This window comes from Fistularia commersonii, chromosome 14 (assembly GCF_037954325.1).
Source record: "Fistularia commersonii isolate RoL2024-O1a breed Wild chromosome 14, RoL_Fcom_v1.0, whole genome shotgun sequence".
NCBI lineage: Eukaryota > Metazoa > Chordata > Actinopteri > Syngnathiformes > Fistulariidae > Fistularia > Fistularia commersonii.
In genome coordinates, this window is record NC_141297.1 from 7,438,264 (window position 1) to 7,451,351 (window position 13,088).

The 13,088-nt window shown below is 41.3% G+C and overlaps 1 protein-coding gene across 5 annotated transcripts in view; it reads left to right on the forward strand.

Moving 5' to 3' along the window:
- Positions 1-8,315, forward strand: part of plekhg5b (pleckstrin homology domain containing, family G (with RhoGef domain) member 5b) — a 60,107-nt gene extending 51,792 nt beyond the window's left edge. For all 5 annotated transcript variants that reach the window (XM_086160091.1, XM_086160094.1, XM_086160093.1 and 2 more), the window contains 11 exons: positions 160-255; positions 357-557; positions 1,169-1,279; positions 1,368-1,517; positions 2,066-2,203; positions 2,670-2,789; positions 2,883-3,015; positions 3,289-3,404; positions 4,562-4,728; positions 4,914-5,834; positions 6,463-8,315. In XM_086160091.1, the coding sequence (XP_086016217.1) occupies positions 160-255; positions 357-557; positions 1,169-1,279; positions 1,368-1,517; positions 2,066-2,203; positions 2,670-2,789; positions 2,883-3,015; positions 3,289-3,404; positions 4,562-4,728; positions 4,914-5,834; positions 6,463-6,472 (2,163 nt within the window). In that variant the 3' untranslated portion in view covers positions 6,473-8,315. The remainder of the gene's footprint in view (positions 1-159; positions 256-356; positions 558-1,168; positions 1,280-1,367; positions 1,518-2,065; positions 2,204-2,669; positions 2,790-2,882; positions 3,016-3,288; positions 3,405-4,561; positions 4,729-4,913; positions 5,835-6,462) is intronic.
- Positions 8,316-13,088: the final 4,773 nt, after the last annotated feature.

Consider the following 13,088-nt stretch of genomic DNA (forward strand, 5'->3'; position numbering starts at 1 on the left):
ACTGATGCTAATTTTATATATTTACCTATCAGAATATAATATGTCAATGGAAAACTCTATGTTATTTACATTTATATCACAATGCGTGTGTGTGTGTGTGTGTGTGTGTGTGTGTGTGTGTGTGTGTGCGTGCGTGCGTGTGTATGTGCGTGTGAGCAGACTTTGACCAGGAAGCAGTTTCACCAGCAGGAGGCCATCTGGGAGCTTCTTCACACGGAGGCCACTTATATTAAAAAGCTGCGAGTCATAACCGATGTGAGTTCACACACACACACAAACACACACACGCGGATGCATGGACAAACATAATCAGCCGATGATGTTAAAGTGTGTACTGCGTGTGCGCGTGCATGCAGCTGTTCCTGTGCCGGCTGCTCAACCTGCAGGACAGCGGCCTGCTGACGGAGGTGGAGCCCACCAAGCTGTTCAGCAACATCCAGGAAATAGTCCGTCTCCACACGACGCTCTGGGCTCAGGTCATGCTGCCGGTCCTGGACAAGGCCAGGCAGGCCCGCGCCACGCTGGACCCCACCGACCTGCACCACGGCTTCTCCACGGTCAGCGCAGCATTCGGGGCCTTTCAGAACATCGGGTTCACAATGTTTCTGCGAAAGAACAAAATAAATCTGACACCAGAGAGTAAACCTCTCTATTCAACCGATAACGGATGGGTCATCTATATGCCAAATATTATCAAGTTTTTTTTCTGTATAGAAAGAATGTAGTGAAATTATTATAAGAAATATCAGATTTAAAATCTTATAAAGAAATGTCAATACAATTAACATTTTTATCAAATGAATAAATAGAAATATATATATATATATATATATGTGATAAAGGAAAAAAAAAATCAAGACATTTTACTGAAAATCTGCCTAAATATACAAAACATTCTCAAAAATGTGAAATTACTGCAAAACTTAACATTTTTATCAAATGAATAAATAGAATATGTATATTTGTGTGTGTGTGTGATAAACGAAAAAAAAAAAAGTCATTTTACTGAAAATCTGCCTAAATATACAAAACATTCTCAAAAATGTGAAATTACTGCAAAACTTGATTATTTAAAAAATATAAAAAAAAACTTTTGTCAAAAAACCATTGAAATTCAAAAGAAAAAGAAAACGATATTGACGTTTTCCAATCGTGTGTGTTTGTGCAGTTCGGCTCCAGGTTCAAGCCGTACATCCGTTACTGCATGGAGGAGGAGTCCTGCATGGAGTACATGCGTTCACTGCTCAGGGACAACGAGCTCTTCAGGACCTACATCACGGTTCGTGGCCCCGCCTCCAATCACTCTTTTGTTTTTCACGCCGCCGCCGCCACACGTCTAACTTCCCCTCTTGGTGTCCGGGCCGCAGTGGGCGGAGACGCACAAACAGTGCAACCGCCTGAAGCTGGCAGACATGTTGGCTAAACCGCACCAGAGACTCACCAAGTACCCGCTGCTGCTGAAGAGCATCCTGAAGAAGACGGACGACGCGGCGGCGCGAGACTCCGTCAGCGCCATGGTGAGGAGGAGCCGCTCGCTCACCCACCAAAACAGCAGAGCTTTTTTATTTATTTTAATATAATTTGAATTATTTAATATAATGTTTTAAATTGACTTCATTTAATGTCTTTTAATTATTCTTTTTTTTTTTTTAATTTAATTTGATCTTATTTTATTACTTATCTTTCCATTCTTGCAGCCATCTTTGGTCATTTACTAATAGTTTGTGGCCTATTTTCATCCGTAATATTTTCAATATTTTTTATTTATTCCTGGTTTAATATATGTTAAATGAAAATAAATCTTTTAGATATCATTATTTTATTGTAGGAAAAATATCTATTCCTAAAATTTATTCCTATTTTCCTAGTTTTGAGGGCCATTACTGCTGACTGCAGACCTATGGATAAAATTACTACATAGTTTTTTCATTTTTTTTTAAGATTAATGGCTAATTCTAGGGTAATTTTATCTATGAATGTTTTCCGCAAAAATAACCCATCTTACTTAAAATCGGATGCCGTGTGATATATATGTAATATTTTGCTGCGGTTGTTTGGCCTGCAGGTGGCGATGGTGGAAGGCTTCATCAACAGCGTGGACTCCCAGATGCGGCAGCGGCAGGAGCGGCAGAAACTCGCCACTATTTCCGCCCGCATCGACTCGTACGAGGCGGTGGAGGGCAGCAGTGAGGAGGTGGAGAAGGTAAGAGCACGGCTCCTCCCGAATCCAGGAAGTAAACAGATACCCTGCACTCTAGGTACAATTACTGAAAAGTATTTTAACCCTCATATTATGTTAAGGGTCAATTTGATCCATTGGGTCAATGGGTGAAATGGGTCAAAGTGACCCTTAACATAATATGAGGGTTAAAAGTTTCCTGAATGTTTTCTAATTTTTCCAGTGATTTCTTGCAAATTACACATTGATTACTTGATAATACTTGGGATTTTTGGTCCTGATTTAAAAACAAAAAATTACTAATTGCACATTTTCAGATACATCAAGAAATTAGGGCTAATTTTCATGTTTCCTGTGCAGTGTTTTGAAGATAATTCTAATATTAAAAACTAATTACATTATAATAAAACAGGTGTATCAGGTGTTAAAAAAATACAGCTAAAACAGAGATTTTTTTTTTTTTTTAAATATATATTTTTTGCTCCTTCAGATCCTCAAGGAGCACAACCGCTTTGACCTCATGGCCCCGATGAAGGGGGTGTCGGAGGAGGAGACGCGGCAGCTGCACCTGGAGGGGGCGCTGAGGATGAAGGAGGGCAAGGACAGTCGGGTGAGTCCTCCCGTTTCAAACCTCATCCTCCGCGAAAAAGTTTATTTTTGCCCGAAGCGTGTTCTCATCGCTCTGCTTCCCTTCCTCCACCAGATGGACATCTACTGCTTCCTCTTCACGGACCTGCTGCTCATCACCAAGCCGGTGAAAAGGGTGGAAAAGGTCAAAATCATCCGGCAGCCGCTCCTCATCCACAACGTCGTCTGCAAGGAACTCAAAGACCCCGGTGGGTTTTTTTTTTTTTTTTTTTTTTTTTTTTGTTAATTCATTTATTAATTTTTTTTTTTTTTTTTTTTTTTTTTAAAGAGAACCAGAAATCCATCTCCAGACATTTTGTTTTTTAAACAGTTAGGCAAATTTGCTGTTTTTACATAAATAAACATGCAAAGTTTTTAAATCCTAAAAAATGACTCCTTCTCAGCCTCAGCGCCTGAACACTTCCGACATGTTTGGCAGTAATTCTGACGTTTCCTTTTTACCAATGTCCCCTTCTCTCCAGGCTCCTTCATCCTCATCTACCTCAACGAGTTTAAGAGCGCAGTGGCCGCCTACACTTTCCAAGCCAACAGCGCCGCCCAGGGGCGGAGCTGGGTGGACGCCGTTTGCAACGTCCAGGTGGTTGTCTTTTTATTCCGGACGTCGGGTTTTATATGTCTTGTTACTCACACTGATAGAAAATTCTGGAAGGAGGAATCTCTCAACAAGGGGAGAACTCACTCAGTAATGCAATATTCATTTGCACTGGCCAATGCATTGTTTTAACAATTTATCCTTTTTAAGGGTTTTCAGAAACCCTTAGAAGTGCAGAAAAAGGACATAATTTGCTGAACTGTCCTTTAACACACAACCTCTATAATCTTATTGTAACAATGATAATAATAATAATAATAATAATAATAATAATAATAATAATGAATTGCTTCCTTAGATTTGTTCATTAAATTGGCTTTTTAATATTTTCATTTGTTTTAAAGGTAATACTAAATTGAAAAAAAAACAACCTACATCAAGCTTGCTCTTTTGGGGGTAATAAAACTTAAAGATACTGTTTTTAAAATATTTTTCATAATTTTAGAAATGTGAAAATATTGTTTACTTATTTCATTTGTTTTTTTAATATTCGATTTTGTCCTAATGTTAACCTTAAATTGAAAATTTGGATTAAAAACACTGAAAGCAGTCCAAAAAAAACAAAAGACCTTAAAGAAACTATTTTTTTTGTAAAGATACAAAAAAATTTAACAACGTAATTTTATTTTGCCTGTTAATCTACAATTTTGTGTTATAGTTAATCTTAAATTTCAAGTTCATTAAGTTTAATAAAGAACAATGAAACAAATTTAAATCAGTCTCTCTCTTTTGGGGTTGAAACTCCCTAAAAGAAACTTTGTTTTTGAAAATATTTTTTGTATTTTCAAACATACAAAAAAAGTTGACTAATTACCTTTGGCCCTCATGTTCCGTTTTGTCTAAAAGGTAACTTTAAATTTCAAGTTTGATTAAAAACAAACCATAACAATCTCACTCTTTTGGGGGGGGGGTGCCTTAAAGACACTTTGTTTAAAAACTAACTTTTATATTTTTAAAAATAGAACAAAAATATTGACAACCTCATTTGTTTCGGCCTTTCAATGTTCAGTTTTGTCTTAAAGTTAACCTTATTTTTCAAGTTTAAAAAAGAAAACTCCTTTGGGTGGAAAAACCCCGTAAAGACACTTTTAAAACTGTTTTTTATTTATTTTGAATTGCCTTTTTTCCTCCCCGGCCTGTAGAACCAGCTGCGGAGGCTGCACAGCGAGGAGGTTGAGCGGCAGCAGAAGAGGTGCCTGGACAGCCAGGAAGTGGAGGAGGAAGACGAGGAGGACGAGGACGAGGACGAGAGCGGCAACTCCGCCGCCAGCTCCCCCGGCTTGAGGCACAAAGGGGCGCAGGACTCCAGGTTGGACTCCGCCCCCAGAAATATTTTTATTATGTGTTTGCCCAAGTGCTAAAATAATTAGCGGAAATCGATGTCATGAATTCATTTTAAGTCGCTTTAAGCCCCATCCTATCTTGGAACCGAGGCGATGAGTGACCTCCGTAACCTTGAACACCCGCTGTTATTTTTCTCCCGCCCCCCCGCAGCCAATCAGACGGATCCACCGAAACCCTGTCGGTGATGGACGTGGACGAACTGTCCGGGAGCCTGAGCCCGGAAGGCAGCGTCAAGACGCCGTGCGACAACGCCTCTTTGTCGGAGAGGGCGGAAGTCGAGCAGCCCGCCGCCGCCGCCGCCGCCTCCGCCACCTCCATGTATGAGGAGGCGGGGCCAGACAGCGAGGAGCTGGACCCCCAGTGTCGCTCCCTCTCCATGGACAGCGCCTACGGTACCCTCTCCCCTGTGTCCCTGCTGAGGGAGCTCCAGCCGCAGCCGGGACAGAGCGACGGCGAGGAGACCGAGGACGAGGAGGAGGAAGAGGAGCGGTCGGTGGTCCGGCCCTGCAGATCCCCACGCCGAGCTCAGACCAGGCAGAGGCTCCACACCCTCCAGAGGCTGGCCAGCCTGGCGCTGTCCCGCTCCGAGGACAACCTGCTGCAGCGCCTGCACGCCAAAGCCCCTCTGGCACACTCGCGCCACAGCGCATCCACCGGCCAATCAGAGCGGGGCGAAATGTCGCACAGCAAGAGCCTGTCGGAGCTCGGACAGAAGTGCGCGGAGGTGTTCTCCCGTGGCGGTGAGCCGGCAGAGGACGCTCCGAACGCGGCGGCGCCTTCGGATAAAGTGTCCGCCACCCTGAGGAGGGCGGAGGCCAGGTCCGGCCGCGGGGCTCGGCCGGAGGGGCCGCACGCCGACCCCGACGGCGAGGTGCGGAGCAGCGGCTCTGAGGGGGAAACGGCTCCCTCCGGTGGCTCGGATGAGGGCTGCGACACGACGGCGTCGGGCGATTCGGGGGAACCGTCGCCGCATAAGAGGAAATCGCCGACGCAGCAGCACAAGAAGCTGACGCTGGCTCAGCTTTACAGGATACGCACCACCCTGGTCCTCAACTCCACCCTCACCGCATCGTGAGTCAGCACTTTGCATACAAATACGCCAGCGGGTGAAACACTTAGCTAGAACAATGTACCATAAATGAAACAGGAAGTGAGGAAATGGAGCAGAATATAGGAAAAAGTGAAAAAATAAAAATAAAAATGTCATGTTAAGATTAGCTCTAGTGGAATCAAATTGTGAAAAATAGATAAATAAATTATGAAAGCTAAAAAAAGGAATTCATATTAAAAAAAGATGGCTTAATGGGTTTGGATTCTTTTATAAAAAAAAAAAAAGGTTTTAAAAAAATCTCACAAAATTGTTTTCATATATAGATATAGCGTGAGATCAATTAAAATACCGGAGTAAAAAAATATTATATGCGCAAGTAAATACGTGGCTAACAAATGAGCAGATATCTGCTGGGGGAGATCGCAGTGGACAAGTGAATGAATAAGTAGATAAATAAGTAGATAAAATCAAGTCATGACATTTATAATGAAACAGATCATTGAACCATATAGAGCCCCTGGGATCGACCCCTTAGAGACGACACAGGGATTATTTGCCCTTCAAATATTCTGCCCAACGTTGCCTTTTTTTAATCAAAATGTGTGCGTGTGCATGTTATCTGAGTGCGTCTTCTGCTTTGTCTTGCAGGGAGGTGTGAACGTCCAACCACGCGGGCACAAGGAGGAACTCCAATTGCACGGACACAGTGGGGTGGGTGGGGGATTTCCTGAAACACAAATGCACACTCTCTCTCCCTGACCAGCTTCTTCCCTTCTGGACTGTTTTTTTTGGGGGGGGGGGAAGGCGATCATTTTTGGACAATATTGAACCTTTATTTGTTTTTCTGCTGTTGCGTTGACGTTCCCGCGTGGAGGGGGGAGAGAGGCAGGGAGACCGTTAACTGCTTGCACTTTGCGACGGAAGTAGCATCACCGGAGATGGGTTGGGGAGGGTTGGGGGTGAACCAATTGGGGGGGGCGGAGGCAGGGCTTCCTCCACCCTCTATGCAGCAGGGAAGGAAGGAAGCTAGAGCTCCAAGAACTACTTCCTGTTGCCCAAAAAAAAAAAAAAAAAAAAAGAGAGAGAGAAGGCACCTCGTGGCCGAGGACACCCTGGCACTCGCTTAGCTGCCGGTTTGCGACGATAAAAGCTCGAGAGAGAAAAAAAAGAAGAAAAAAAAAAAAAAAGAAAGGATATTGCACAGTTATTAGTAGAAGAATCACTAAAGAGTGAAAGTACATTTACATACACGCAATGAATTGGGATTTATTGTTTGTGTCGTGTACAGATGGGTGTATGGAGTGTGTGCGTGTGTGTATGTGATTATCAATTTCCTGACTGAACCAAACAAACACCAAAAAAATAATTCAATAAAGTTTAACAATCCCCTTACTTGTGATGGCGCTAAAACACCCAAAGACAAGGCGTTCTTCCTCACCGAGCCGCCATCAACCTCCGGTAACCGCTAACCTCATGCTCTTTTTTTTTTTTTTAACAATAAATTAAAAAAAAAACTATTTAAAACTATAGAAATCATGGAATGACACATAAAGCGCTTTTCCCTCAACATTCTATTTACAAGGGAAATGTTTGGAAAAAAGTATACATTTGTGACAAAACCTTTTGGTTTTCCAGCCAGAAGTTTTGCTTTCTTTCTTTTCAGTTTACAGTTAAAGAACGATCGAGTGACGCGACGTCCGAAGTGGATTTGCGAGTCAACACTTTTTTCGGATTTCAGCGGCAAACATTTTGACTCACATTAAAAGAAAAAAAAAAAAGATAAATTGATGTTAGAACATCCAATCATAGCATTTTTTTCCTCTCAAACCACTTCCTGTTTATCTCAAAATAACTCCCCTATTCATATCAAAAACAATGACTGAATATGAGTGAAGTAGCTTTTTTGAGGAACTCCCCGCACTATACATAAATATATATATATATGTAATATATATATATGTATATGTAAACATATATCCCCCACGTCTCCGACAGATTCGAATCAGTTGTTTTGAAATTTGTTTATGGGTAAAGGACAGGCGCGGACCACCGCCTGGAATTCAATCGACCCCTGGTTTGTAGTTAGGTTTTTTTTGTTATGTTTTGTTTGTCCCGACCACTTCCACCCTGAAAAACCAAATAACTTTTGTTTACTTCCTAGTTTTGTTCATGTGTAATATTTATTATGCCTACTATGTTTTACATACATATATATATGTGTATATATATACACATACATATGTATGTGTATATATATATATGTATATATACATTTATATATATATATAAAAGATATTGTTTATATTGTGTGCTTCCATGATTTGTACATTATTTCCATTGATGTAGTCTTAATATTGTTCTGTTGCCAGGCATGAATATGCTACCAACCAAAATCATGTGTTTCCTCTTTCAGGAATGACGTTCAAGTGTCTTACAGGATAATGATGTTGATGATGATGATGATGATAATAAATAAAATAAAAATTTAAATAAAAAAAAAAGCTTAAAATACTTAAAATACAGTCCATCTTCTAATGGTTTAATCCATTTTAATGGAGCAATGTCGGGGCCAGACGGGCTCAGTCTGAAATCTGGAGCTTTTAAAACAAGGTAAACTGGTCGTGACGTCCCTGGTGGTTTTCGGGTCAGGCAGCAGGCGGAGGAAGAGGAGGAAGGAGTTGACCCGCCAGTGAGAAAGCATTTCTAGATATATTAAGCAAACATTTGAAAAATATGTATGCATATTTATTTTTATTTTTTTCCAGTTCAGCTCATAAAAATAAAATTCATAAATAACCTGTAAAGAAACATCAAAATAAAATGATAAAATATTGAAAAGTGTAAAGAATTCACCCTTCACAAATTCACCTTAGGAGAGAAATAATAATAATAATAATTACAATGATAATAGAAATGATAATGATAATATTGAGCAGCTTGACCGCACGCTGGTTGGTGTTTCGGCCTCACAACAAGAAGGTCCCTGGTTCGATTCAGAGAGGGATACCTTTGTGTGTGGAGTCTCCATGGTCTCCCAGTGTCTGTGTGGGTTTCCTCTGGCTTCCCCGAGTTCCTCTCACAGTCAAAAACTATGAAGGTTCACTTGTGCTTGGAAATTGCCAAAAGGTGTGAATGAGTGATTGGTTGTATTTCTCTATGTGGCCCTGTGATCGATCCAGGGTGCACATGGCCTCTCAGTATAGATGATGAATGATAATATCAAAAAATAATAATAATGAACCCATGTCAAGTGAACTCAAAAGTAACGTGATTTTTTTTTTTAAATTTAATTTAAAAACTCAGCCTACTAGAGATTTTTTTTTAAATCGGTTGTATTTTATTTATTTCAGATGTTTTCAATTCCAAAGTTTCATAATGGGATCCATTTGTCTTGCAGATTCACCTCAGCCACCTGACCTTTTTCATGTACCCCCCCCCCCCCCCCCCAAAAAAAAAAAAAACAGACACAGCGAAGTGGTTGTCTGGTTTTGTTTTGTTGTTTTTTTTTTTTTTTTCCCTTAATCTACAGCGGTTTCATCTGCTCCCTTTATTTTCTGGGAATTGGAGTCAGGTCAGATTCCATGCAGCTGTCAGCCTGTCTGCCGCCGCCGTCTGCCGCCGCTGCTTCCCACAAACCGCACGTTGCTCATGTCTGACGGCGCGCTGATGGCCAAGATGTATTTACAGGTGATTATATCAGCTAATCTCTGGATTACAGCGTGTCCAGTGCACACAAGCCCCTAAGCTGCAGGCAAAAGACACGGCGCTCCGCTGGGATTTTCCACTTAATCTTCCACCCCACCTCCCCGCCGCCCGCTGCCTCGTCCGGGACGGCGGCCCCCCTCCCCTTCTCACATCTGGCCACGGCAGGATTTAAGGTTGTAATCCTTGATTTTAAAACAATTTTATTACGCTCCCGAGCCGATACGCCCGAGTTTAATCATTCAAATGCAGCTTTCTATTTTAGCCACAAAGTAATTACAGATCAGGGCTCTATTAGCCCGGACTAAGAGATTAATGAGACGCCGCCCGCTGGAGGCCTGATGTTCCACATCCTGTTCCAGGTGAGTAATGAAAGGATGAAACCGATAGCTGCGGCCCATAGCCTCACAATTGAATATTTATGACGTGAATGCAGAAACAGGATGGAACACCTTAAAAACAAATCAAAACAAAAATCCGGGGAAAGGAAGGGTCAAATGCAGTGCTGGAAGTCACGATTCGGTACAAATTGTCAAGAAATGTCTTTTTTTTTTTTTTTTTTTTTTTTTCGGCCTTCCTCGTCTGCAGTGACGTCGGGCAAGTTTAGGACGATAGATGAATAGATGAAAATGCCCCGCGTGAATATATTTGCAATATTTTAATCATTTATTTGTAATGGCGGCATCCACCCTGCTTGGGATCTGCATCTGGCCCTGGCGTGAGGTGCGTCGGATGCGTCCTCTGCAGGCAGCCGGGGCGGGAGGGGGTTAACGCCGACAGATGTCAAAAACCATGCTGTAAAAAATGTCCGATTAACACAAAGGGGCACTTTGGCAAATCCCGCTTATAGGAGCACTTTCATTTATTAAAACTCTGCCAATCCCTGAACTCTCTTTGAGCAGGGGGGAGGATTAGACCCAGGTAGACACCATTGTCTGTCCAAACAATCCCCTCTTTAAGCTCCGGCTGCTTCCTGGTGGCCCCCCGAGCCCCCCGCCATCCCCATCCTGTAAGCTCAACGGGGGCCGACGGCTCCCTACTACCGGCGCCACCCGCCTCCCACCTCCATTCATCAACGTCATCCCCTTTAGATGGACGAGGTGATTGGATTTAGGACATGTTTTACAGGGGCGGGACAAAATAAAGAAGCGTGTTTACATGACCCGTGCTGTGAAAAGGCCCGGCGGACCAGCGGACGCCATATGGACCGGATCACCCTGGGAACATCTGCCCTTCATCACTTCCACGGCCCGGCGTGGAACTGGTGTTTGACCTTCAAGTGGAGATCAACATCTGGCCACCGATGGAGAGACCCTTCACCAAAGTCGAGAAAAAAAAAAGCGTGTTAATCATTATAATACCATTAAACCGTGACACGGGTGTCTGACCTTCTGTCTCTGTGAAGGTCAACACGTCTTCCCTAGACTCTTTACCTCGCTACATATACAAAAATACAAAACCAATAAAAAAAACAGTAATGAGCAGGTGAGAATCATGTTTGGACTGAAATTGGGAAATGGAATTCTGAGGAAATATCAGGCGAAAAGCACGAGCCCTAAAAATAAGTCCACCAGGACGAAAAGCATCTGTGAGAAAAATAAAACAGACGAGTAATATATGAAAAAGTTATGTTCCGGTGAGAAATATTAGTTTTACCCGACCATGTCTTTGACGGCTGCCTGGAGAAAGGTAATGAAAGCAATTTGTGTCGGATAGATTTACTTGTTGGCAGATTGCAACAATACAGCAAGCAAAGTTAAAAAATGTTAATAAATCTCGAGATTTTCGTGTGTATGAATCTAAAGTAAAAATAGCACTGCTAGCTGCTAATAAGGCGGCAACCATTCAAAGACACTAGGACGAAAGAAGGCTTCACACGAAGGCTGGCAAACTAATAATATTTACATTTTCAAGATTAATTCAACTTTTTCTAATACTTAATCTGTACTACAACTACGACGACCTTTTCTAATGTCAAGTCTGGCGAGGAAAGAGTTGCCATAAAGAGGGAACGCGACATTTAGCATGCTTCCTATGCTAGCTTCCCGTCACCCGAAGAAAGAGTCGCTGCTGTTAGCCGCTAACTCAGCAACTCAGCAAAACCCTTTTGTTTATTACTCTACTATTTGAGACATTTGCAGAGAAACTATCAAACAATAAAATTCATATAAAAAAATATGTAAATATCAAACACATTTTTTTGTAAATATGCTATTTTAATTTCCTTCCATGTTCTATTTTGGGGAGGACAATTTGGACTAGCAGTCTTTCCCTCCGTTAGCTGATGAAGAATTCTATTATTTTATTAAATTCGCCATGGAAGTAACTTTTTTTGGAATGCCGTCACAGTTTGTTTTAAAGCTTGAGCTTTTTAAAATCATTCCTCCACCGATGAGGTGGGTTTGACACGTTTTTTCCAAATAAAAGCCTTGCAATGCCGCTGACTGAAAACCTTCTGTATAATGATGATTAAAAAAATAAATCAATAAGAAATGAATACTTTGCATTTTAACTAAAGTAATATCTATTCAAAATAGAAACCGAGCCACAGCCGATGCCTCTTTGTGTTTTTTTTTTTCTCCCCTCCACTGACTCGCAATGCACGACAGAGACGACAAGGTGATAAATTATCTCCAGCTGCTCTCTGGCATTAATACGCGGGACAAAGACCAGACATATGCCGCGGGATCAAACATCTCGTAAAAGTTGTGTCGTCTCCTGAAATTGAAAAGAGCATAAGGTCCCACTTTCACACGACAGTGTAAACTCCTCACCTCTATAATTGTATCAGCTGGTAAGAAGCTTACTGTAATTACAATATTGTCTTTTTCTGAGCCGCAGCCTAAAACACGAAGTACAAATCAGGCATTTCGAAATTAAATGGAGACCCGATACTACAGGAGGATTAAAATGTAAGTCTGGTACATTTAATATTTACAGTGCAATCGCACAATTAATCCGACGTCGTGTTCGGGGTCTAATACCTGTTGGGGGTTGCGGCTGCTACAAGTGTGACCCAAATGCAACGTGGAGTCGACGGCCCCGCTTTCAGCATGCTTAGAGATGTACATTTTTTTTCCTTTTTGATAATATCAATCAATAATGATTAGTAATTGGCAATATTTCCTCCTCTGCTTTTATTTCTTGTTGGTTCTTCCCTTGTAATTTTTTAATCGGGAATCAATATTTTCTTACAAAATGTTTTTGGGGGATTTTTCTGATAATTTTTTTGCTGGATTTTATTTTTTATTTTATAACTCGTTTCCTTTACTGCAGATTTCCAGGTTATTGCTCTGTGATTTGAGGGCAATGTCAAATTGTAATTGCTGTCTAAAATGTATTCTTTTAATTATTTAATGGAACTTATCATCAAATTGTAAAGATATGTTTTCATTTTTTTAATGCAAAACCTGTACATCGGGGGGCAATCATTTTGACTGGCGGGCCACATTTCTTATTTAAATTTTATGCGCGGGCCAACTAGGTGTCATGTAAATTGAACAAAATGAAAATTGCAATTTAAATATTTAAATTTTTTGGCAATTTATTTCAACTTTAAAATCATTCATGAT